The sequence below is a fragment of the Hyaena hyaena genome, unplaced genomic scaffold (assembly GCF_003009895.1).
Source record: "Hyaena hyaena isolate Hyena2069 unplaced genomic scaffold, ASM300989v1 scaffold_698, whole genome shotgun sequence".
NCBI lineage: Eukaryota > Metazoa > Chordata > Mammalia > Carnivora > Hyaenidae > Hyaena > Hyaena hyaena.
The window spans coordinates 830,761-858,732 of NW_024081330.1; the positions used below are offsets into that span (position 1 = coordinate 830,761).

Consider the following 27,972-nt stretch of genomic DNA (forward strand, 5'->3'; position numbering starts at 1 on the left):
CTCAGAAGAGAGACACTAAAGAAGAAAAAATGATAATGGTATGATTCTAAGGTGTTTTTTTTTTTTGCCCCTGATTTATAGAAGGCAGAGCATTTCCAATAAAACCAATGAAACTGAATTCTAATCAGGAATATATTTATCATTAATCAGAGATTTTATTTTGCTCCATTGACTGCTTAAATTTTCAGTGAGCCTTTGACTGAGAAACCCGTGCTAAAACTCTTGATATCAGGCACATGGCCATTTAATCAACAATACAAGATAACACAAACAAAGGGGCTTAAGAAAAATAAAGTATAAAGCTACAACATTCTATGTTAACAAAGATTTTAATACACACTTGTCTAAAAGATGCATACAATGACTACTGAATCTCCATTCACAGGCAGCCGACAGGATTATGAATGAATTTATCAACTTCCAACAAAACTTCAGGTTGTACACTTAAAAAAATTACAAACCATTTAAAAATGAAAATTAACAGTGGAAGCAACAATGACTATAAAATCTGATGGGATGACTTTAAAGAAAGGTTCAAGTATTGTTTGTAAAGTTCTTCGGACGCTATAGTCTTCGAAAAGTTTGTGCATTTCCCATCTTTGCATAGTAAAAACAAAAACCAAAAGAGAAAACACGCATACTACTTGGTAAAACTCCACAGCTCTATGTGATTCATGTTTCAAAACATGCACCTATGTGTACTGCTCATTGATCTAACAGGAGTAGCACTAATTCAGTGGGCTCATGCAGTATCCCAGTGAGCAATGAAGTTAGCGCACACCTCCTCATCCAGGTGTCGTTAATTAATGCAGCAAAGAATAGCAGGTGGAATGGGAACTTGCCATCACTTAACACTAACTCTTGTTGGGTAACATTAAGATGGTGATAACTTGAGCTTGTGCTTTGAGCTCAAATTAATGAAAAGGACTACCCTCACCACAAAAATGAGCAAATGAATGGCATGTGCAAGAAAAAATACAGCAAAGAGTTTGAAATGACATAACCTAATACCACCAAAGATAATTATAATCCATTGTTTGCGACTGGTGTGGTTGCATTATCTTTCATATTCATACACACATAGCTTAAAGCTTGTGTATTTTACATATACACACAAATAATTCAACATTGGAACATAGGGTTGGTTACCTATGAAACTGCCAGTGTAACAAAAAGTTACACTGACATTTGCCGTTATGTACATAATATTTGGGGACCACTGTGGTCTGATTTAAAACATAACATCGCACACTTACAATGTTGTTTGTGAAATGCTCAAAACTTAATAAAAGAGATTCAACCTGTTTTGTAACCGCCATGGTTTTGTGTCCGTAAGTCACCACGGGGCCTCTGGAAGAGCAGTGAAATGTGTATGGTGTACTCGGTAGCAGCTTGGAATCCACTAGTGAGTGCAATCCAGCAACAGCGAGACATAAACAATGCAGCGACAGGAAGAGATGCCAAGTAATCTGAGTTTCCTCGGGGCTGAAAGAGCCATCGCCACTAGGTGGAGGGATACAACCTGTGTTTTATGAAGCCAAGAATAAGGCTGATAAGCCTGGTAATAGCCCTGTTTTTACAATATAAACGGATAGCTAGTTCTAGAGAAAGACTGCAGACCTGGGTAGCACCTAGTACTCAGAATGCAATAACAGGATTAAGAGGTTAGGCTGTGATCTACTGTAGCACACAGAAATTAAGGTTTCTGCTCTATGATTGTGATAATTCCACAATTAAATGTATCTGGAAAAAAATCCCCACTGTTTCAAGCAGTACATTTTAAGGACAAAAGCCTCTCCAAAATCAAAGCCAAAGTGGTGAGATTGGTGCCATGAATCTTGCTGAAAAGGGACTTAACGCTAAATCTAGCAACTCATTGGGTTGTCATGAAGCGAATAGTAGAATTGTGTGTCCTGTTCCTGAAAGGGGGACGTTAGGGAAGAGTGGGCTCTATGGGGGCTGTCAGGAAAGAGGAAAGCTCGTCTCTAAATGGATGCGCTGACTGAAGAAATCACGTACAAGTTTTTACATTCAAAACAAAGTCAGGACCAAATTTCTTTATTAATGCATATACTTAACACTTGAACGGAAGCTGTGTTGATCATAAATGGAAGAAAAAGTCAGTGCAAATGAAGTAAACTTGAAGGGGCTTGGGAACCCAGATTACATCTGCACATCTCCCTGGAGGCAAAAGAAGACCATGAGCTTGTGAATAGTAGAATCCCGTCATAATCCGAACATTCCACAGACCAGGAACACACCATGGGCCCAACAAGATTTGTCGAAAACACAACACACAGACTTAAATCCTATGATAGCAATGCTCACAAGAAGGTAATTGCTGCTTCTGTCTCCATTCCCAGTTTCACAGTGGGGTTCTACCATATGTATTTCAAGGCAGGAAGATGAAGCATGAATGAGATACTGACAATAATAGATATGAATAAAATGGAAAGCTTAATTTTTTCCCCCAAGTTTTTAACATTTAAAAATTGTTTATAATTTAAGGCTTTAAGTTTATCCTTCTTTCACATTAAAGACAGGGAAAGAAAACTGTCAAAACCAAAAACAAAAATCATGAGCTTGGCACTTCTGTGATTAATTTGAGAGGGTGTCTACTTTCTTACATTATGTACACACGTTTATAATGACATCAAAAATTTTTAGACTTGTCAGTACATATATCTGCATTTACATAATTTACGTATGTTTAATAAGGGTTATTTAGTTGTTTGTGTCCCTCCCCCCCCCACCCTTTTGCTTACTTTTGGTTTCAAGCATTTCCTTTCATTCAAGGATTTCATTTTTAAATTGTACCTATTTTGTGCCCAAACTCCCTGCATCTGTGGCTATGTCTGTCTCTGTTAAGCAAGCCCCCAAATCATTGTTGTGACTGTTGTGACAAGAGAAGAAGAGAGAGAGAGGAAACAAGAGAAAAGAACCCAAAAGATGGGGAGCAAACAATGAACTCAAATCTACTTTACAAGAAAAATATTTCAGTACAGACAAGTGAAAATGATGTGTCAAAATCTCTTATTTCCATATTTACATTTATAAAAGAACTATACAGTAGCATCATTGTTTGAGTCTCAGCTCCTATTTCCAAAGGATGCTTGGTCCGAGAGAACAGACAATGGGGAAGTGAATCAACAAGAGCCCGGGTCCGGAGTCCCTCGTGGCCTGGTCTAGACTAGGGGGTGAAGGCCAGGCAGCCTCCATGTGTTTACCTTTCATCTTCACCGTAGGAATTCAGTTGCAGGTTTGGCTGTGGATTGGTTTGCGAGCTGCTTGTTGTATAGATGCCATGCAGATTTGACCCTTTCGAAAATTAGATCTTCATGCCACTGGAGTGTGTCATTGGTAGGAAAGGGGAAAAAAAATCATGCCAAATCATTTAGAAGATATTAAGTGCCGGCAGGCTGAGGAAAGAAAAAAAATCATTTGCTATTTTTTAATGGTTCTTTTATTGCACTTAATTTTGTGTTATTGTCCCTTCTTCCTTTAGTTAGAAAAAAAAAAGATTCTGTGAAATAGTTCTTTTTTATAACATCGTCTTTTATCCCCTTTTATTGACAGGTGGTGAGAGGGGTTCTTCGAAATTAGTTCCCAAAAGGACAGTTTCCTTTTGCCCCATCCCTGTCCCCCAGCTTCAGTTCTGTGGTCGTTACCACCCAGTGTTCTTGTTTACAGACTTAACAGTTCCGGCCAGGGTGCTGCGAGTTTGTCACGCCCAGAACCCAACAGTGCGAAGCACCGCTCACCCGGTGCCGCCGACTCAGATGGGGCCTTGCTGAGTGGGATCGAACCTCCTCTTCTTGACATTTCTTCCAGAGACGCAGGCAGAGAGAGAAAAATCCACAATATTAATCAGATCATGGCGAGAGGAGCGCGATGATAATGACAACCACGCTAGTTCCAGAGCAAAGTAATCAACTCACACGGAGGCAGATTTCCCAAAATAACTCGAAACAGAACAGCTCACGCTTTTGAATGTCTTTACAACATCTCCACTAGAGTAGATCCATTTGTAAAGACCAAAAGAAGCTTTGAGTTGTTCATTTTAAATCACTGGAAGCCTCCGCAGCCCAATTTGTCTCTTGTTTCAGAAGTGAGTGATGTGACTAATTTTAACTAGATGAACATTACAGGGAGGGCTCTTCCTACATTGTAGGGGGCTCTTAGGGGAACTATGCACGACTCCGAAGGGCTTCTAGCTCCTTCCTTCCAGGACGTGAGAGTTCTGTACCAGTGGGTCGGCCTTTGCCAAGATGGCAAGGAGCCTCGTTCGCTATCCTGCTGCCTTGGGTGTGTGAGCTCTTACCCCACCGTGGAACAAGCATTTTTTGTATCTACACAGTTGAAAACCAGAGTGCACAGCAAGACGGTACACCCAAAGGAGAATGGACACGGGCTCGGGTTAGTTAAGCAAATGCAGCAGTTAAGCTCAGTGGAAATAAGCAAGTTAAAATGCCTTGCTCTCAGTGTCCAGTCTCCTAAAAAGTGGTTCCTATTATTTAAAAAGAGAAAAGAACCAGCAAGACACCACAAGGCAACACCAAAAGTTGGTTGCAACCTCCCCATGGTCTGGCTTCATGTGGGGCATCAAGCAAGGGGGCTCATGCATTTAGTGTGCGCACTGGGCGGGTGCAATGCTGTTGCCACCGCGGCATCATGCAAAACCGGAGAGCGAGGGGTCCCCGAGCCCCCTCTCGCCCCTGCCCACTCAGGGCCAGCTGAATACCCTTCCGGCCCTATGTGCCAAAAAACGACAGTGTGTTCCTCCTTCCCCACACATAATTCAAAATTAAAACAATACCAAAGCTCAAAATATGTATAAAGGCATCCTGCAAAGTTCTCATTTCTCCCAGATGGCCACTTTGATGCTTCTCTTTTGAAATAACAGAAATTTTTAAAATCTGCAAAGAAAATCTCCCTTTTCTTGTAAAAGTTTTCATTAAAATGTCTTTGTTAATGGCCTAAGCCTGTGGTTTGTTGGCCTAGCAGGTAACCCATTGCTGCAAACGCTATTTGCAACAGTGCTACTTCCTTTCTTCCCCATTCCCCACCACCTCCAAGAACTTTCTTTTGAGCCAATATTTTCAAAAGCAGTCATGGCTGCTGCTTTGAGACCAAAAGGGACGTCCCCCTTAACGCATCTGGCAGAGTTCGTTGGCTGCAGAGCACAGGGCTTGTGCCTACTACCCACACTCACAGCTCTTAAAAGTAGATGTATAAAGAACAACTCTACCCGTGGGTGAGGTGAGGAAAAACAAAGACTGCTTGACCTTGCCGAATGACCCTGAAGGACCAGGTGCTCCAACCAATTTAGCTGTGTGTCGCTGAAATCGAAGAGAAACATGAAACTAACGTCCCCTCAATTAAAACGAATGTAAAGGAAAGATCAAGAGAGCTAGTGCTGCGCGTGTGACTACACGGCTCACATCTAAATTCCCTTATTCAAATTCAGGGAATGGAAGATAGATAGCCATGTCCAAGGTCATAACTGCAATCTAGTTCATTTTTAAATGGAGATATGAAATTCCATTTCAGCTTGGCATACAGTCAACCCCCAGTGCCCAAAAGATTGTGCTCCTTTCAAAAGTCAGTTTTTGAAACTTAGATTACATTATTTTAAAGAAAATATATTCTAGAGGATGAATGGTTTCCCAGGTCAGACCAAGAGGCCAAGCCATCCTGTAAAACCATTCTTTCTATGGGGAAATGGACTCTGAATACCACCAGGGCGCTGTATTTCCTCCACAGATGCCGCAGCAGGAGGAAGGCACGGCCCCATGATGAGGGCAGAGGGGGACCCTCCTGTGGCAGGCTGACTGTGAGGCTCCTCGTGTATAAATTGCAGAACTACTATGGTGAGTTGTGAGAACTCACCTTACCTTGAGAACTGCCTGGCCTAAATTTTCTGTATGAAAAAAGTCTTTTCGCTCAATTGTAATATGAAAGTACAACTATCATGGGGAGATGGTTGTCTTCCTTCCACAGCTGTTTCATCTGACTTCCTTCTGCTCACTAGGACCAGGAAGGCAGCAAATGTCCTCGTCTAACCCGTACAGTGTTTCTGGATCATTATAAAATGTTAGCATAATCCATAAACCTTGCATCAACCCAGCTTTCACCAATCCTCCTGACATCTGAGGAAACTGCACTTTTGTCTACAATATACATTGTCCACATATGTATCTATACAAAATTAAAACAATGCTCTTCAGGTAACAACACCCCTCTCAGATCTGTAAAGGCTTTAGTTCTTTCAAGGGAACATATTTACCCCTTGCTACCACCTTCTCCTGTTTCCATGATGAGTCATCACCACTCACCAAGACCCCTTCCCTCAACCCCTCCAACACCACCTTTGACTGAGGTCACTTCCCCAGGGAGTTGAGGTGGGGGGCTAACCTGCTTTTTCCTGGCCAGCCTGCTAGGTCTGAGTGAGAAAGTGCCTAACCCCGGAATTGTAGGAATTAAGGGAATGAGGCTCCTTATTTCCCACTGGGATATGGTCGTGGAATTCAGAGAAGCAGCAGTCTGGTTACCCCCATGGAAAGAGGAGCTAAAATTGATTCCATTTCCTAATCCTATAAAAATCAAAACCAAAACAAAATAAAGAGGCATTTACCCTTTTGAGAAAATATAATCGGCAGTATTAAATTCCTTTCAAATTTCATCCAACTTGACATTCACACAATTCAACTCTCCTTGTGGTAAACCCAGATATGATCCTTTATGTATCACTTATGTGATCACCTTTTCTTTAATCTTTTAATATGTCCTATGAAATGGAACACAGACCAAACAGAATTGCTTAAAATCAGTCAAAATCAGGCTCAGTAAGAACTTGTAGCCCAAATAACTATTCATAGGGAGGAAATCACAACAGATTATTATACAGACTTATTAAAGTAACACTTTTAAGGTCAAGAGCAGCTCTGCCAAGCCAGTATGACCGCTACTGCCACTGAATCATACTGAGGGAGATGGAGGGAGCAAGCAGTGGGGCGGTGGGACGTGGTAACAGGGCTCCACAGTCTGAGACATGGTAATATGGTTGTGAGAGCTCAATGCTAATCCTCAAATCAACAAACTATGTCACTGTTACCTTCAAGTTGTTTTCCTATGATCGCCTAGAATTTCACTTTCTGACCACCGCCTATAGTGTTCATACACTTCGTATGCAATGTAAACGACTGTATTGCTCACATCTAAATTTCTGTGTTCAAATTTAGGGAATGTCAGATAGAAACCCATGTCCAAGGGCGTATGAGCAATTCGGTTCATTTTTAAATGGAAACGTGAAATCCTCTTTTCATCTATTTGCTACCTTTCCTAAGATTGAGAGGAAGATGCTACTCAAATGATCCTTCATCTACTTCATTTTTCTAATGGCTAGGAAGCAACAGCCCTAATCATCTAAGCAAGCAGCATTACTATGCAAAACTGAATGAGGCTGTGCGTCTTCATTCGTCAACCAGAACCAAGACTGCCAGTGCTCTGCTTTATTCTGCGTGTGTAGGTGATGGAGACGAAAAGGAACCTGGGGGTGGGAGGGACGTAAATAAATGCAGATATGGGGGTAAAGTGGGACAAATTGGTGTGCCAAGAACCTACCTTCATCTTTCACAGGATTTCTCAGAGAAAATTTCTAACACCCCATAGACTGAGAATCCACACGCTAAATCACCCTAAGGGTCTTCATACTTCCGGAGGATGCAGACTAACGGAAGTTGCAAAGGTGTACCTACCACAATACCCCACACATCAGAATATGTTAAATAAAAGAATCTACCACAAAAGGCACTTTTTTCTTCTCAGGAGGTCTACAGCTTTGCTTACGGATGTTTTGTTTGCATTAAGCAAAGCTTGCAGACTCTATCATTCTGCTGAAAAGATGTCATATAAGCTTGTATTATTTTTTATCACAATTATCTCAACAAAACTTCATTATCATGTATTCACACAAAGGTGTACACATTCACACATGCATGCACACTCACATACACTCATGCTTTTTACCACCTATTTCAGAGGAAATATGGCTTAAGACAAAAGCTATAAAGAATGGCAGACAATGTCAGGGGTCAGAGCAGAGGTATCTTCTCAATGCATTTGAACAGGTCATGTGCAGTATGGAACTTCTTCCACACTGAAGTTACTCACAGTGTTATGCCTCAAAAAATGTGACTTTGGGAAAAAGCAACACTGTCCCTGAGCAGTTAACGTGTTTTCATTTAATCTAAAAGTCCATATACCCTCAAATTCTCAGGCTACTGTGTTATTTGCTTTGCTTTTCTCTTCTAGTAAAACGCAATTCAGGAAGGATTTCCAATAAAAGTATTCAGAGAAATCGCCTTTAAACACTATTTTCAACTTCTGATTCTCAATGACCCTCTTTTGTATTTACAGTGAACTCAACAAGAAACTGAAATAACTTAGTTCATTTAGCAAATAACTTCTAGACTAATAATCTCCCAAATTGCCCAAGTGGTGGGAAAACCTAAACTGTATCATTTGGCACCCAATGCCTTCTCTTGCAAAGTAGAAGCAGTTCTTTAATGTTTACTATAAACCACATGGCTACTTTTAAAATCTAAAGCAAATTCAGATCCTTGTGTAGCAACCAATAGTCATCATGAAGAACAGTGGTGTCTCCAAGTTTAAACTACTAACATTCAAGAATTACTCTGTCTTCAGTTTTTCCTTAGTTTTGGTCATAAAGATACTTCACATTATTGTGTGTGTGCCTTCCTACAACATTTTCCTTTAAAGTAATCCTTAGGGTCACAGAGCACGGGAAAGGGCATTGGCTTAGCGCAGCAGTGCGCATGTCTGCACAGCAGTGCCCTCTCGGCCGTCAGGAGAGGCTGCTTCTCACCTTACTAAGTGTCCGTCTCCCCTCCCCTTTCTGTTCCTCCGATGAGTAGACATATCTCTCAGATATAAATCATCTGTACAGGGCCTAATCCACTTATATACACAGCGATAAAGGCTTTTCCATTTTCCCCCAAAGAAACATGCAATTCAAGCTGTGCGCTAGGCCAGGCCACTGTTTTGAGGTCCTGCTACAGAATAGTGCTCTTGTCTCCAAAGGCTGAGATAGTAAATTTGGCGTTGCGTGTGGCTGGATGTCAGAGATGCAGAGGACTGTCTTCCAGTCCTTTGAAACTGAGGCTTCCTGATGCCAAGAAGACAGAAGCTTGGGCACGGGCCAAATTTTTTTTCCTTAAGGCATATTTATGAAACATTTCAAGGAAGTATTTTAAAATAAGAACAGATCATGGAACTACTATAATGTGCAATGACTTTTTTTATAGTTATATGGCACAAAGAAAACTTCTTGCTTGAATTAGGCTGGACTAAACAAAACAAATACATATATATATATATTTATATTTATATATATACGTATATATAGATCATATATATTATCTATTATAGATAAATATATATGCACATGAGAGTGCCCTAGAGATCATGAGTGACTCATTATCTGGGCAATGTCTTGTTAATACCACAATGAGAATTCAAATATGAGTTGTCCATTTCCTGTGTGTTTTTGAAAACAGGATGATGCAGGGGCATCTGGGTGGCTCAGTCGGTTAAGCATCCGACTTCGGCTCAGGTCATGATCTCACGGTTCATGGGTTTGAGCCCCGCGTTGGACTCTGTGCTGACAGCTAGCTCAGAGCCTGGAGGCTGCTTCGGATTCTGTGTCTCCCTCTCTCTCTGACCCTCGCTGTCTCTCTCTCTCTCAGAAATAAATAAAACATTAAAAAATTAAAGAAAAAAGAAAACAGGATGATGCAAAAACTACTGTCTCATCAAACAAGTTCAAGTTTACAAATATCTCTGTAGAAGAGAAGTACCATTTGATAACAACTTTCCAAGTTCAAGCCATTCAAAAACTTGTAGGCTTACTCATTAAATCTTATGATTTAAATAACAAAATTATCAGAAAATGTTGAATTTATTTAGATCATCATGTAGTTTGTTTTTCTTTCATTATCGGTTTCTAATGACATTTTACCTGGTTTCAAAATTTGAATTCAGGATTCAAAATATAAAATAGAACCAAGTTCACAATTAATACAATTATTTAGATAATTCAAGTAAAAAACGTCCTCATTTGAGTAACCAGATGGAGGCAAAGTGGGTTTTGAATTTAGGTAATGGTCCTATTTCCCACTTAAATTTGTTTCTGTAGATCTGGTTGGGGCTTAATTTATCACAGGGAATATTTGGTACAGGAAGTCTTATCTACAAATCATAATAATCAAGCCACCACAGACCGAAGAAAAGATATGAAAAGCAATTATCCAATGAACCTGAACTATGGCAACATCCAAACTTGATAAGTTAGGTTTACAAATCTGGATCATAACTACTGCTTATTTGTGAATAGCCACCATGTCTATTTGAATAAACTTAGTTCAGTGATCAATGCACAATCCAAACTAAAAGTCACTATGGGAACATACCAGTTAATTGGCAGTTAATTAGGAAATATTTAAGTACCACAGAGCCACAGACTTCAAATTCCAACGTGAAACCAATTCAGATGGTTAGGGAATTAATATATTTTTTAAATCTAATTTTTATAAAATAATAAAGCTTTTCAAATCACAAAGCTACATATAATGTGTTATGTGTGAAAAATATTGAACGAATAGTTACTTAGGTTGTGAAAAATTCAAAATGTCAGTGGAATATAAACCAGTTTTAAACAGATACAAAGGATTTATATCCCCTTATATGCAGCTGCAAAGTGTCCTGACTACTGTGTATAAAAAACAATATATCAGAATGCTTGCTTCTAAGCACTGGAATGTCTTCTTCTGAAGAAGCTCTACTTTATTCTCCTTAAACTTGTGCCTGTGAATTCCTTCTACATTTCAAGTTTTCCCACTAGCCTGAAGATGACGTTTGAGGTTTCCACGTTTCTTCTTTTCTAGTCCATTTCTGAATAAAAATATTTATTTTTAGCAGTTTGCTGCTAAAACTTGAAATCTTGTAGCAGGAACTCAAAACCCGGTTATGTAAGCAGAAAAGAGAAGTGCCAGAGCCACTGAGGAGAAGACATGCGGCGTTGCTTACTTAAATCCCCATCCTGTGCCCCCAAGGACAATAGCTGCTACCAGGATGGCACCAGCGATGGAGCCTATTATGAGATTGGTGGCACTAGGACCTGTGACAAAGGATCATGGGAAGAAAGTCATATGAGCCATCTACTGTTGTTACCACAAGGGAAAGGCAATTACGCGGTTTCAGGAGGTAAACACTGCATAAAAAATTGCTCAACACTTAAATTGCCTTGATTTACTCAGCTTCATTGCACTTCCAACGCTATGGAGAGCTACTGCTTGGATACGAATGCCCCTAAATCTAAAGCTTCTGCATCCCTGACAGTTCAGTTCTGTTAAATTCACCTTCCGCAGAATTTGAAGCATATGTACCCCAATTGCCAGTATCACCCGCCTCTCCTCTCCTCCTCTTTCCCGGTATCATGAATCAAGGAAACAAAAGAGCACAGGAAGAACATGGGTGCATTAGAACTAGCTCAATCTGACTGGCAAAGGATGGCAGGAAAAGAAGGAAAAATATTCTAATAAAGTGCTCTTTCAGGCAGCACTCAAAGTTGTCTAAATGCTACATTTTTTTTTAACTCCTACTTGGAAACAATTAACATTTCGAAGCAGAAGGTGGTGGGGCGCCTGGGTGTCTCAGTCGGTCAAGTGCCTGACTTCGGCCCAGGTCATGACCTCGTAGTTCGTGAGTTACAGCCCTGCATGGGGCTCAGTGCTGACAACTCAGAGCCTGGAGCCTGTTTCGGATTCTGTCTTTCTCTCTCTCTCTGCCTCTCCCCCACTTGCACTCTTTCTGTCTCTGTGTCTCTCTCTCTCCAAAATAAACATTAAAAAATAAAAGAAGTGGGGCGCCTGGGTGGCTCAGTCGGTTGAGTGTCCGACTTCAGCTCAGGTCATGATCTCGCAGTTCATGGGTTTGAGCCCCGCATCGGGATCTGTGCTGACTGCCAGCTCAGAACCTGGAGCCTGTTTCAGATTCTGTGTCTCCCTCTCTCTCTGACCCTCCCCTGCTCATGCTGTCTCTCTCTCTCAGAAGTAAATTAAAAAAAACATAAAAAAAATAAAAATAAAAGAAGTCAGGGGCGCCTGGGTGGCTCAGTCAGTTAAGCGTCCGATGTCAGCTCAGGTCATGATCTCATGGCCTGTGGGTTCGGGCCCCGCGTCGGGCTCTGTGCTGACAGCTCAGAACCTGGAGCCTGGTTTGGATTCTGTGTCTCCCTCTCTCTCTGCTCCTCCTCCGTTCATGCTCTGTGTCTCAAAAATAAACATTAAAAAAATAAATAAATAAATAAATAAAAGAAGTCAGAAGGAGGTTACTAATAAAGATGTGACTTGGAAGCTAGAGGCATTTCTTCACTGAAAGGATCCCTACAGCGTTTAAACAGTCTGCGGTTCCAAAGGCAAGACGGGGGGAAGCGTAAAACTCATCTGGATAATTCTGCAGAAATGGAGAAAAGATTCTGCAGGCTCAACTGAGACTATCTTTTAAGGTCCCATTTGAAATTTGAGGCTTGGAGATATAGTTTAAAAAGGGAGCAGAAAGGACAGCAAGGAAGAAAATACAAAATAGAGTTTCCATCAACCATCCGAGTAAGAAAGACTTGATACATCTGACAGCCCATCCTCTCCACTTCACAGGGGAAAACGCCTTAGCTCATTTTTAAATGTAAGCAGCATTAACGTCAGTACAGGAATTATTTTGCACATCACATCCTTCAGGATGCTAATAGGTATAGCACCCCTAATAGCAAAATTCTTCTGATTGTAACTGAATATCCTGTTTCAGAAGTCATAAGGCCAATTTTGCTATTTCCCCTGAAATCCTTGACTTTGTGCATATGTTCATTTCTGCATAAAAAATTCTCTTTTCTGCTCACATCAGTGCCCTCAACTGTGTACACAAATGGGTGCCACGCTAAAATTGTGTGTATCGTATGTTTTTATTCAGAGACCACCCAGGGCTCGTGAGGGCGAGTGGAAAGGTGGGAGACAGCTGCAGTGGGGGGGTCTCAGGGATGCGGTCTCTTCAGGCTCGTGGGCTTGTGACTCATTCTCAGGACTAGCCACTGCAGTTCCACAGAACACAAATCTCAGTAGCCTTCAGAAATGCACAAATAAGAATAAAGAGTAGTAGGAGAGCAATCGAAGCAGGTTAGTTACTCTACATTGAGCACTTAACTCTGTGCTGGGTGCGGTTGTAAGCATGTGACAAACATCTCATTGGATTCTCACAAAAACCATACGAGGTAAGAATTATGATTATTCCTGTTTACTAGATGAAGAAACAGTGGCTTCTAGAATGTAGTGACAGAGGCAAGATTTGAACACAGATTTGTCCGACTGAAAAGCTTATGCTATAACTCAAGGGTCAGCAAACTACAGCCCACTGGCCAAATCTGGCTCCACCTCCTGTCTGCAAAGGAATGTTCTTGGAATACAGCTATTTTCATGTTGTTTACATTTCTTTTGTGCTAAGACAGTAGAGTCCCAAGGTTGTGACGCACATCCTGTGGCCTGCAGAGTCAAAACCATTTACCTTCTGGCCCTTCACAGAACGTTTGCTAACCCCTGCTCTCATGAAACAGTCCACTTACATGTATTTCCTCCCCACGTTTTAACAGGGAAACACAGTTTGAAATAAACATTTAGAAAATATTTATATTTCCATATATATTATGCTTTAGACATGATTTGTACTTTACTAGCTCAGAAAACAGGTTGGAATTAGAATCAATACACAATTCATGACAGATGAGTCCTGATTTACAATTATAAACTAAGGAGTAGAAATAACTCCCCTCAAAAAAAATACCCAAACAAAAAAATTCCAAACCTTCTATTCATGGAATCCTTAGTGACTAAATGAACATTACACTATTAGCTAAGCCAGGAAGTGTTAAAACAATTTATATTGTACTATTGTGGATAAAAAAACTATGATTTAGCAATTATGACAAAATTTAGAATTTAAAAGAAAACAATGAGTAAACTAATAAACAAAAATAGCGCATAAGCCAAGAATAATAAATAACAAATCTATTTTTAGGAAAAATAATACACTTATACAGACTTACCTGTCACAACCAGAAATAGCCACAAACTAACAGGACTGGAAGGGATGATGAAAACAGACACTGGTCACAAGGACTACGCTTTATAACAAACACCTTGGGGTTTGCCTATCTCTAAGGCTCAAAGGGAAACTTATTAAAATTCATCCCTTAGTTGGTACTTTGCAGCACATCAAAATTATGGTCAATAAATAACCTAAAAAGCACAATTGGGATGATTTTTTCAAAAACTACCTTTCTTCAAGGAGGAATTTCACATAAATGCATATATAGAGTTTCCCCTGGCAAATGGAATGCTACTTTCATATATAATTCAGTCAGCAGATCTACGGTGAAGTTTTACAAGACAAAGTTTTTGTTTTCTCTACATGGTAATTCTGCTCTTATGCTTTATTTTCTACCAGCTAAAGAGAAACAAAGTATCGTGTCCAGTATCTCTAGCTGCCCTGGGTTAATTAGGTTCACGGTCTGTATGATGGGAGGGAAGCTAGCAGGTGCAAATCTGGTCCAGGTTCTTCAAACCAGGGGAGAGAAGGTTCAGGTAATCTTCAACACGGAGTGGGAACTACGGGCCTGCTTCCCTTGCACTATTTCAGTGCCTGGGTCTCCCAGTACTTGTATGGAAGAGCATCTGTGGGCTGTAGCTCCTGGGACTAAGGAGGAATGTGCGTAGTAAGATCAACATGCCCATGGTCTGGACCAGTTGAGTAGAGGGTATCTGGTGATTCCTTAAGATACCAGTAACTCATCCCTGGGCCACTGTGAAGTGTGACCACCATGCCGGTGAACCCAAAGACAGCATGTGAAAGGGTATTTCTGTCATTTGTAAATGTTCTCCCTGTAATTAGAGACGGGGCAGGGATCATGATAATCTTTTCGTCTACAGATCAGCAACTTCATGAAAGTAATATCCCATGGAGAACTGACAGCTATTCAGAGGGTTGGATCAAGTACAGAGCAACCGTGAGAACACAGAAGAGCTGTATTTCCGTGAGAAATCAACAGGCAAGGGACACATGATTTATTTGTGCACTGGCTATTTTTAAGACAAAGCCACTAGATTATTGCAACTATTTCCTTAATGTTTTGCAGGTTTGGATAAATAGCTTTTTCTTTTTCATGTTCTTTGGTCCCAAATATTTACATAAATTTCTAATTTGAACTATCAATCTATTTTATATTTAAAAATGAAGGCAATATCCTAAATATCTTCTTAAAAGAATTAAGCCAAAGCCTCCCATATCACTTGAAATACATGGAGAGAATATTGGTGACTATCATTCAGGTGATCTTCAAAAGAAGCTACAACTATTAATAAATCCTAGTTGTATATGTGGATTTATTCAGTGAAAATTGCATTCATGATAAGAATACTAATAAAACACTCACATAAAAGCATTTTTGTCAATAAAAAATAATGACAAAAAAGGTTGTTTTAAAATTACTTTTGTAAGTAGAAGAACAATGGAAGCTTTTGGACCATTGTCTTAATTGTGAAGACATTATAAGCACCCCAGTATTATTTTATGCCCCACATTGTTCCAGACAGGAGAAGGTTCTTCACTGCACGAGAAAAACACACGGCACAGACACATCCAAATCACACCACAAGTTGCACTTGCAAGGGGAACACATCAACGAGACAAAACATGATAGGGGTTAGGTACCAACAATGGTCAGCTCACACACGAGGAGCCAAACAGAAACACTCTGAAACTCACAAAGATGCTTACTCTATTCCCCACCCTGTACCTCCAAAAATCACCCCCAGGGCCAGAATGGTGCCTGCCACAGCACCTATTAGCCTGCTTGTGGCCATGTTCACTGTGTGGAGGGAAAACGGAGATGTTTTTAACAAAGGAAATGAATTACACACTGATTTCACTAACACACAAAATAATCTATTCAGGAAATGCTTTGAAAGTCAGTTAAATACTGACATCTTTGCTTTAAAATTTAAAATGAAGGTCTACATACACATTGAAAATACTGAAGAACAATTTCGAGGCTAATTTAACTTCAAGCTCTACAAACCCTACTTAAAAACATCCTCTCTTATAAATACTGTTAAACATATAAATAATCTAATTGGAGTTATAGTTCCTACGAGGAATGAGTTGTCATTAAACTGTCATTTAAACTGCAATAACAGCAAGTCTGGATTTTAACTACAAAGTAACACACCAGCAGTATACTTTAGAAATTTCTCAAACTGTAACATATGCCTAAGAAACTGCATTCTTTTAAACTTCAGAACTTATCATTCAATTTTGTGAAAATTCTTACAAATTTAAAACAGAGTATCTTTAAAATTAAGTACATTTTCTCCTGGAAAAGTGTATTTCACATAACTCTGCAATGTTTGGGTTTCGTTGTTGTTTACAGTTTCCACTGCATAAACTATTTGCTCAGAGAAAGTCGGGGTCACTGGGAAGTACTGATTGCTTCCGATCACCCTGTGGTAGATTACTGAGTGGAGACACGCCCTGCCCCTGCACATCACCACTTCTGTGCTGAGCTTTGAGCTTTCAGATGTTGCAAAAAGGGCCTGCAGTGTGCAAAGCTCCCCAAGCCGCTCTCTGCACAGGCAAGAGGAAGTTTAGTGCCGAAGCAGGAGGGCAGATGATTTAAGATTGAGTCTGTGTGTGTGCGTGCGTGCAACCGTGCGGGCATATACACACTTTATCTCATAACTCCATGCGATCAAAAGTGCTGGCTTCAAACCCCTTTACTAATGAAAAGAGAGATTAACTTTGACAAGCCTGCATCACACAGATTGGGTGCTGTGAGACGGTGAAGTTAAACAATGAACCACGATTTGAACTCACAGTTTTTTAAGGCTTAGTATTGTGTTCATTGACCTTTTTGCCCCACTACTCTCCGAAAGAAGAGAGAGAACCTTGGATGGCCCACACTGGTGAGCAGCTGTACTTCACTTAATTGCAGGCAAACAGTACGAGTAAGAGATTCTAGTTTTATCCTCAGCTAGGCACAACCTGAGTTGTTAATGAAAAGCAAAAAAAAAAGGAAACAGAAAATGGAGAAAATTTACTGAGGGCATTGAGGGTAATGGAAAAAAGACCTACATATAAGGCGGTGGTGATGTTTTCCAGATAAGACAGTACATTATAATTCAAAATAACCAAAACCATATCTCAGATATCCAAACTGTGGAGCCAAATACTGGAATGAAAGGTATTACAAATATGAATACTCACTTTTTAAGATCTTAGAAAATCACTGCCTTCAGAATACTAAATTAACATGGATGTATTATTTTATAATTTGGGGGTTTTTTTTGCTTAAGATTTAGGCATTGGCCCTCAGAGCCAACATACCTGAAACTCCTATTACCTCTTCAATTTTTATATAAGCTACGTATGCTAAATTGCAGGAAACACACATGCACACACCTGTAAAATGTGGTAGTCAATTAATATTTGTTAATTTTTAAAAATTATAACTGCGTGAGTGATGAAGATAATAACAACTTAAAAAGGCTTTTTTATTTGCTACAGATGTAATTCCTCTCTGTAGCATCAAAAGAATGGGGCAATCCGTCATGTGGGTTTTCGAAACCAGCCAGAGGAGTGGGGCCTCCTTATAGATGCTTCAGATACACATTCCACAGCAACAGATAGAGTGTGTAATCTCTGCTGAGCAAGAATAATCACCGCCAAATTCTTAACTGATAACTACTTCTAACACCAAAACAAAATTTTAAAAAGTGGGAAAAAAAGCTTTTTCGAAAGTCTTCCCCCTCCTCATTTGCTCACTACCTTTAATTCTGGTGTGAAAACGTATGTAAAATAGCCTTGACTCTTTACCGTGACACTTAACAGGGTTATCTCTTCCAGTGGGTGGTGTCTCTATCTGCTTTTAAACGGACATGAATTAATTGCGTGGCTCACAAGTGGGTGGATTTTTTGGGGGACAAATTTGAAAACAGAGGTGTCAGCTGCTCCTCACAGCTACAAAGGATTTACCTTCTTATTGAAAAAGAAACAGAAAACCTCTCTTGGACCTTTGGGGGTCAATGCTCTCCTTTTTACCTCTATACTAATTTACTTATGATATAACTATAATTGTTCATTCATTCATGCATTCATTTGTTCATTTGTTATCTATTAGATGGGTTTTTTTTGCTCCAGGGACTATGCTGGGTCCATGATGATATACTTTACTTTTCTTTGCATCTAGCCAAACTTGGAGATGGAACTCATAAAGACTCTAGCTAATAACACAATCCCGCAATTAGGGATTCAACTTTGTTCTCTAACTCTTTAACATACTTACCTTCGTGTTATAGCTTGTTTGTGGAAATTCTTTATTTCCTAGCAGTACGTCATTTTTGTTTTATTAACTTCTGTTGTTTGTTGGTTTATTATTATCATTGTTTTTAGTGTTGGTTCCCCACTATCTAGGCTCACATGTACTAAAAGGCAGAATTTTTGATAAGGATATAATATTAAGATACAAACTCTAACTTTTCTCCTTTTGTTAAGATATTCTACTTTATATGTAGAATTCTTCCACAGACCAGTCATGCTTCAGATAGCGTGAAATTGCACTTCTGAAACTGAGGAGCTATTTTTTCTTACGTTTAGAGAGTTTCTGAAACAAAAAGGTGCATTATTTCATCCATGTGATGCTAATGAGCCAAAGGCGCTATAATCCTGCATCCTTAATACTACAAAGGCAGGAGGCATCAAAGCCATCATTTAAATTCTATAAACCAAAGTTCTTTCTGCAGGGATTTATGATTTTCTAAAATTTAAGGTCAGAAATAAATACTAAATATATTCTCTGTATTTTAGAATACAATATTGGCATGACAAACATATATTTTCTAGCTCCATATTTCATTGTTAGACATACAATCAGATCTCCTTACTCTTTTCCATGAAATTAAAAAAAAATAATTTCACTTCAGATACACTGGGACAGATGTCTAAAAAGATGAAAAACAAATTAATTTCATGTAAGAATATTATTTCAGTCAGTTTATACTGTCAATGGAAATATCATGGAGTTTTTCTGAATCCCAACAAAATAAACTCAGTTACCAAAAAATTTTAAAACCTGGTAAATCCTTAAGTTATGGATGAGGCCATTACTGATGAGAAAAATACATAGGGGATACATAATTTTACAAGAGCATAATCATATATAACTATAATATCTCATATCTAATCATCTGAACTACAAAATCAAAGATTTGTGCACTCACAAAGGAAATTATCAACAAGATGTACACAAAGATAAATGTAAACGCTAAATAATGCTCTTTAAGGTATTAAGACTTAGGAATTATTTTCAAAATACTAAATGCTAATAACATAATACTCCCCTGAAAAGCAATGGATGAGCTAATATGCTTAATCATGACTTGTTCATGGTCTCACTCTTTCTACTTACTACTGTGCTGTGAGAACCCACAGAATAACAACACTTAGTTTGAAGTGAGGCAGTCAGTGTGCAATAACAGAAAAAATATTAGGCTCAAGACCAGGTGCTCTATGTTTTACCCTTGGCTCTGTTACCCCTGATAATTAAGTTAGTTTTCTCATTTGTAAAACAATGAGTCTGGATTGAATGGCCACTTCTATCTCTGATTTGATGACTGCGGACATAATGACAGGGTCTGACCAAAGCTTCCGCATCTCTGCCCTTCCTTATCAATGAAAACATGATATGTATCAGTTTCTTTTCTTCTCTTTTCCCCTGTAATGAGGATGCAAACCATTCAGTGAGAAGAATTCCAATGTGCTGCATAAGAAGCACCATGAAAAGATGCCCACAAATGGACAAAAATTATTGGTACTTCTACTGACTCTCCTATAGTATGTGGGAGGTCCAGGCCTTTTAAAGATTGCAAACCTCCCTCTTACACTGTTGGTGGAAATGCAAACTGGTGCAGCCCCTCTGGAAAACAGTGTGGAGGTTCCTCAAAAAATTAACAATGGAACTCCCCTATGACCCAGCAATAGCACTGCTAGGAATTTACCTGAGGGATAGAGTAGTGCTGATGCATAGGGGCACATGTACCCCAATGTTCATAGCAGCACTATCAACAACAGTCAAAACATGGAAAGAGCCTAAGTGTCCATTAACTGATGAATGGATCAAGAAGATGTGGTTTATCTGTACAATGGAATACTACATGGCAATGAGAAAGAAGGAAATCTGGCCATGTGTAGCAATGTGGATGGAACTTGAAGGTGTTATGCTGAGCAAAATAAGCCAGGCAGAGAAGGACAGATACCATATGTTTGCACATATAGGTGGATTAGGAGGAACTTAACGGAGGACCATGGGGTAGAAGAAGGGGAAAAATAGTTAGGGAGAGGGAGGCAAACCATGAGAGACTCTTAAATACTGAGAACAAACTGAGGGTTGATGGGGGGTGGGGAAAAAGGAAAGGGGGGTGATGGGCATGGAGGAGGGCACTTGTTGGGATCGGCACTGGGTGTTATATGGAAACCAACTTGACAATAAACTATAATAAAAAAAATAAAGGGTGCAAACTTATTCTACCCTATCAGGACAAGCCAAAATAATTTCTTTCAGTGAATTCAGTGGACACATGCTGGGAGAAGAGGGGCCAGAAGAATCTTCATAAGTAAAATATGGGAAGTAAAAGACAATGTAGAAAACATGAGTGAAGGGGTGCCTGGGTGGCTCAGTCAGTTGAGCATCGACTTCGGCTCAGGTCATGACCTCACAGTTTGTAGGTTTGAGCCCCGCATCAGGCTGTGTGCTGACAGCTCGGAACCTGGAGCCTGTCTTCAGATTCTGTGTGTGTGTCTCTCTCTGACCCTCCCCTGCCCACACTGTCTCTCTCTCAAAAATAAATTTTAAAACATTTAAAAAATTAAAAAAAAAGAAAACATGAGTGAAGTAATATGTAATAGGAAATCTTTTTTAAAAAAATCTTTGCTCACGTGGTTTTTGCTTTGAAATGCTATTTCTTGCTTTTTAATAATTTTGGGTTGAGACATTGGAGCAAATAAACCAGTAGTCTTTAAACTGTGGGTCAACAAGTGCAGAGTAACTTCAATGACAATATTTTTATAGCTTTTTAAATAATAGATTAATTAATTTATTTAATTTACATCCAAGTTTGTTAGCCTTTAGTGCTATGATGATTTCAGTAGATTCCAGTGATTCATCCCCTATGTATAACAGCCAGTGCTCCTCCCAGCAGGTTCCTCCTCCCTCAAGCCCCTTGCGCATTTAGCCAATTCCCTCCCACAAGCCCTCCAGGAACCCTCAGTTTGTTCTCCATATTTAAGACTCTCTTATGTTTTGTCCCCCACCCTTTGCTTTTATATTATTCTTGCCTCCCTTCCTTTATGTTTATCTGTTTTGTATCTTAAATTCCTCATAAGAATGAAGTCATATGATACTTGTCTTTCTCTGATTGGCTAAAATTTTGCTTAGCATAATACCCTCCAGTTCTCTCCACATGGTTGCAAATCGCAAGATTTTATTCTTTTTGATTGAATAGTGTGTGTGTGTGTGTGTGTGTGTGTGTGTGTGTGTTCCTACCCAGATGGGAGAGTTTGAATTTTTGTTCTTCCAGAAACTTGATGTTAAAGTAAGAGAAACATGCAAAGCACACTGGCTCATTTCTGACACCCTCATCAGCTGAAAGAAAGTCACGGAGTTCTCCTTTATTTTTACTAATTATGTTTTGATTCAGAGGCCTGCAGTTGTATATGATCTATCTTTCATGCCCATTTTAATAATAAAAAGGGCAATATTTTCTGTTTTATTTTTGAATTTTTTCCTCCATAACAAGAAAACACACTAAAGTTACATAAAACTTAAGTATTTTTCAATACCCTGTCACTGTATCTATACAGAAAAGCCTTCATCCATGGGTATGACAGGTCACTTGGGTCTTGCCCCCTGTATGTGCAAGCAGTTGAGAAGCACCCAAACACTGTGATCCATAAGGCAAGTGCCGGGGCACCTGGGTGGCTCAGTTGGTTAAGCATCTGACTTCAGCTCAGGTCATGATCTCGCAGTTCGTGTGTTCGAGCCCCGCATCGGGCTCTGTGCTGACAGCTAGCTCAGAGCCTAGAGCCTGTTTCAGATTCTGTATTCCCCTCTTTCTCTGACCCTCCCCTGCTCATGCTGTCTCTCTCTCTGTCTCTCAGAAATAAATAAAACATTAAAAATTTTTTTAAAAAATAAGGCAAGTATCAACCAAACTAATTCGATCATGAGAAAGAATATATGGTAATCAGTCAGAGAAAAACCTTGGCACCTCGGGAGCAACGTTGGCACCTATAGTCAAGAAAGTACAGATTGTTTCAGTGTTTTGAGTTCATGACCTGCTCCTCTTCAGCAAGCAATATAAATGGTTACTGATAAACTAAAAATCAGCACTAGCACGCACAGTCTTATTTCCTTTACATGTTCCCAAAGGGAAAGGATGTACTATTTATTGAGTGCCTACAATATGCCAAGGGTATGCTATCTTTTAAATAGTAGGTGGTCAATAAAAATTTGCTATCTGGATACAATTAGAAGTAAAGTATATAATATCTCTCATCATTTTCTTTTAACTAGAATATCAGAAACAAAATCATAAAACCCCATAACAAGGTGTTAAAATTTTGATTTCTGTTCTTCCTCATTTTACTAATGTATTAACAGATTTTTTAATAGGATATGAAAAGATATTAATAACCATTATAGATAAAGCTATTATTCAGTCATGCTAAAATTGCTTGACTTTTCTGGTAATCTAATAATTTACAATAATAGCTGCACTTCATATGTAGTAATTAATGGTTTTTTCAATTTAATCAATATTAGCAGAGTCTTGAGGATTTTAACAATTTTAGAACCAGTGGGTACCTTTATGTTAGTGACTCCATTGTCTTCATTAATAATGAAAAAAGAAAACATGCAACAGAAAAGAAATACACCAGAATGTGTATATCAGTTACCTCTGAGTTTTGGCATTAAGGGTGATTTTTATTTTCTTTTTAATCTTTTCCTTATTTGCAAAATTCTCTACCATAAACAAATATTACTTGAATGGTCATAAAACTTATTTTTAAAAGATAATATAGAAGAGCACCATGGGGAAAAGGAAAACAAAACAGAAGGCGGCTGTGAATCTCCTCTTTTCCAGAATGAGGCTGTTTGCTTTACACCTCCCCGCTAAGCTTTCTAGGCATAGGTGGGTGAGGGAACAGGGAATAGACAGAATCAGACAAGTGATAACCCCCGACCCCATGTCATGAAAAAGGACAGAGTCTAAGCCACTTTAGCTCTGTTCATCTCTTCTTTATATATCACTTGAAGAAACAGCCTCTAGATCTTTAAGAGAATCACAGACGTGCCACGGAGAGAAAATTTGGAAAGAATGAACGTCTGCTTCTCTTGTCAGAGCTTTAAATCTGCTCTAAATCTAACTGCTGAAGGTGGATCCAAGAATTTTTTGTTCCAGTTTTAAGGTAACTAAAGACTAAATGTAAAAGTGGAATTAGTTCCTTTTTACAAATAGCAGTAGAAGAACAGAAATAGACTGTGAGGGTGTGACTATGATTCTTCTTACAGAATTTCAATAGCACAGGCATATTAAGTAAATGCATGGAGAGTTTTTAGCACACCCACTATTACTGAACATTACACATGCCCCCGGATCAGCTAAATCTCTTCAGGAATTGAGGATCATGGAGCTTCATATACTTTTCAAAGTTGTATCTTCCCCATATTTTCTCAGTGCTGAAGTTCAGAGAGTTTAAATGAGCTCTCATGCAAAACTAAGCAGATCAAAATAGCACTATTTCTATATGTACTTTTCCTACTTGCAGGAAAAGATCATGATAGTTATTTATAAATACCATTAGTGGCACCATGAAAAAGAAGAACATGATGTATGAGGTCACTGGGACACATCCTTTGTTCTAGAAACTCTGGCTTCTCAGGTATGATGCTATAGATGCTCTAATAAGCCTATTGCAACAGAGGACTTTTTTAGATATGTGAAGTCATGTGGGGGCTTGGGAATGAGGGGATAAGGAGAAAACGATGACCGTGTTTATGACAAAGAGCACATTATAACAAATATAACAGAAGAGAATGGGCCTGAGACCAACCACTTGGGTACTGGTCCCAACTCTGTCTCTGGCTACCTGGATAACTATAGGATGTCACCTGTCTTCGAGGCCTGGGTGTTCTTATCTGCAAAATGGTTCTAGATGGCCACTGAGACTCCATCTAATTCTAAAATTCTAATTTCTCTCTTTCTGATGGCTGATTAAAACATAGTCCAGATGTTTTATATTCTCTTTGAAGACTTAAAGTTCTGTGAGGGTTTTCGGGGAACCTGGGTGGCTCAGTTGGTTAAGTGTCTGACTCTTGATTTCAGCTCAGGTCATGATCTCACAGTTCTTGAGATTGAGCCCTGCGTCAGTGTCTGTGCTGATAGCACAGAACCTGCCTGGGATTCTCTCCCTCTCCTTCTCTCTCTCTGCCTCTCCCTCCCTCATGTGTGCTCTTGCTCTCTCTCTCAAAATAAATAATAAACTTAAAAAATAATATAGTTCTGTGAAGCTTCTCAACTTCTTCCCAATCAAAAGTGTATTTAAGCAGAGCACAGAAGACAGCAATTTCCCTCTGGAGGGATTCTAATATTGAAGAATGTCTAGAGTCTCATGTCTGCCAAAAAGATTTTATCTATTAGAAAACTGGCATAGTGTAGACAAACTGTAAAATGATTAACATACGTGGTTATGGAAAAAGAAGGAGGTTTATAGGAAAGAAAGGAAACTGGGAGGAAGGAAATTGGTATATTTACTTCTTCCTAATCTCAGTTCTAAACTAAAGGAAAATTCAAACATTTCAATACATCACTCTAGAATTCTGAATTCTGCAGTAACATGAATTATATATTTGAATGACAAAAAAGATATTCTGATGTGTCTCCTTTCAAACGTAATAACTTGTTATATTGGCGTAAGTGGAAGGGTACCAACAACTTGAGTATGCAATGAATTGAAACTGAAATCACACAAACCCTTGGGTCCTTCATCCTTGGGGGGGTGAAGGTTCCTAACTGGATCCCGGATACTGCAGTCTGTCCCTGCCCAGGTGAAATCACAGATGCAGGTGGCTTCATTACTACACACCTGTGAAGAACAAAGAACAGAAATGGGACAATTTCATTGTGCTCTTAAAAAATTGTTTTTAATGTTTATTTATTTTTGAGAGAGACAGAGAGGGAGCAGGGAAGGGGCAGAGAGAGAGGGAGACACAGAACCTGAAGCAAGCTCCAGGCTCTGAACTGTCAGCACAGAGCCTGATGTGGGGCTTGAGCCCACAAATCATGAGATCATGACCTGAGCTGAAGTCGGACACTTAACCAGCTGAGCCACCCAGGTGCCCCTCATTGTACTTTTCTGAATAATGGTGATAAATGTAAAAGAGACATGGGACAGGGAAGAAGCTTTTAAAAGCCATTTTGAATGTTTTAAGTCCTCCATGGTTGACCAGAGGAGATAACATATACATAAAATTGTCGAGGAGTGTTTTCTTGTTAATTATAGAGAAATATCCATTAAAAGAAGAAAAAATGTTTTTTAAGATTTTATTTTTAAGCAATCTCTACACCCAACGTGGGGCTCAAACTCACAACCCTGAGATCAAGACTCACATAACTCTACCAACTGAGCCAACCAGGTGTCTCAGAAAAGAAGAAAATTTTATATTAAATATTAATTGTTTATATTGATATTATTTAGGTACACAAATGTCTGACAATGTAGGTTTTTTTCAGAAGTAGTTGTTTCTAGGAATATACTTCAGAAACACATGCTTAATTCAAGGAATTAAGAGATAAAGGGCTCCAGCAGCAGGGCCAGAGATTAAAGACCAGACGATATAAATCACCAATGCATTCTTTTACCTCACCATGTCCAAATGGGCACCACACCCACCTCCCCTGACTGCCCTTGGTATCACCCCTCTCTCAGGCAGCCAGGCTGAAGACCCTCCTAGAATGATTTTTGTCTCCTTTTGTTTGTGCCGGAGACCAAGCAGTATGCTGGAATGGACTTGTAATTTACATGAAATAAACAATCATCTGCCAACTATAGATAGAGGTGTTTAAGCCCTTATCTGCCTGTGAAATACATTCAGAGGCGGATCATTAGAGATGATACACTGAATACCAGTTTACTGGTATAAGAAGCTTTTTAATCTGAAATGGTCTAATAGCATGGTTGGGATTTACAAGGCTGAATTCGACCTTTTATTTAACAAGATGAAAAAATGGGAGGAATAGTAGAGAGTTAAGGGCCTTTCTAGACATTAAGTTTTATGATGTTTTCAGAGGAATAACTGAAATGTTATTTTAACATAGTGATTATTGAACATTCACTATGTGCTAGGTACCTATGCCAAATGCTTTACGTATAGCATCTAATTTAATCCCCATACTAGCACCCTGGTGGCTGAGAGAGGGTAAGTGCCTTATGTAAAGTCACTAGGAGACCAAGAAGCAAGCCAGGACTCAACCCATGGTTCTTTCTAGCCTCCAAAACCATGGTCTAAATCACTAAGCTATACTGACTGGTGAGTCTAGGATTCAACCAAAGCCCCAACTCTAAGAAGTCATTAGGCATATCCTTCTAAGGCCTCTCTGCCTCGTTGTACTCCATGTCATCCGCTAGCTAGCTATATTTTGAATTATTTGAGTTATTTTTGCCTTCCTTGCAGCATTCTCCTTTTATGTTATTACTCTCAATTTCTTCGTGTCTCTTTTTTATTCCATTTCTAAAGTCTGTATACATTTTGAAATATCTTTCTTTTACTAAGCTAATTTAAATAATTATTAAAATTTGTTTCTAGATATTAACCCTCAGTTTGCCAGGAAGTGTCTGCTCACTTTGTTCACAGAATTACAAATACATGCAGGTGTGAGTAGAGAAAGTATCTTCGCTTCAGCTGGTAATGGTTGGAGCAGAACTATACAACTTTAAACATATGAATTAGATCAGTGATTCAACCTCTAGTCTATGTGATCTTGTACACACGGATACTCAGTATACATGCTGAGGAGCCAACGGCAATATGGAGAGGACTAAAGTTATTCTGAATGGCATGAAGTAGTTCACGTGGGGTCTACAGTTCTTTTAGGGACCCTATCAGTTTCTTCCACCTCTAGCTGACAAGGTATAGACAATGTGGGAAATATAAATAGCCAATGATAAAACAAACAACACAAATAAAACCATACGGTATATATGCAGATGAGGATACTCTGGAAATTATCATAGCCAGTGCATAGATACTGGCAGCAGGCACAAAAGGAGAATGGCTGAAATGGAAGTCTGACTACTGTGAACTTTGAGGCTGCCAGACAATAAAGGTTTGAACTGAAACACTGATGCCTACTTACCCCATGGCCTGAACAGACTTTACCCTTGGAATCAAGTGGGCAGCTACTCATATTTAGGGCCTGAATCAGTAGGCACTTCCGATCTAAACACATCATGGATGGACCACATGGCGTTCCATCTTCTACATAGCCAACATCTGTATCATCATCTAAAATCACATGAGCACCACTAAAAGGAGAAAGATATTCATACAACCATTAGCACCATAGTTAGAAACAGAATGCCAACACGAATGAAGCTTGCTCTTCATGAAATTAAAGAGGCCGTCAGTGGACATGGATGGCTCCTAGAATTTCTCTACCTCTCTCTTCCTTTCTCCTTTCCGACGTCCCTCAATAAAAGAGCATGATGACAGGAAATATTTTTCATTGCCATTATTGC

At 39.3% G+C, this 27,972-nt stretch overlaps 1 protein-coding gene across 12 annotated transcripts in view; it reads right to left on the reverse strand.

Moving 5' to 3' along the window:
- Window positions 1-131: 131 nt before the first annotated feature.
- ADAM23 (ADAM metallopeptidase domain 23) overlaps window positions 132-27,972 on the reverse strand; it is a 173,457-nt gene continuing 145,616 nt past the window's right edge. For 2 of the 12 annotated variants that reach the window (XM_039217487.1, XM_039217486.1), the window contains 4 exons: window positions 27,591-27,759; window positions 25,209-25,320; window positions 6,415-6,593; window positions 3,831-5,339 (listed from right to left, as the gene is read on the reverse strand). In XM_039217487.1, the coding sequence (XP_039073418.1) occupies window positions 5,199-5,339; window positions 6,415-6,593; window positions 25,209-25,320; window positions 27,591-27,759 (601 nt within the window). In that variant the 3' untranslated portion in view covers window positions 3,831-5,198. The other 10 variants (XR_005525568.1, XM_039217489.1, XM_039217488.1 and 7 more) reach the window with 10 other exon arrangements.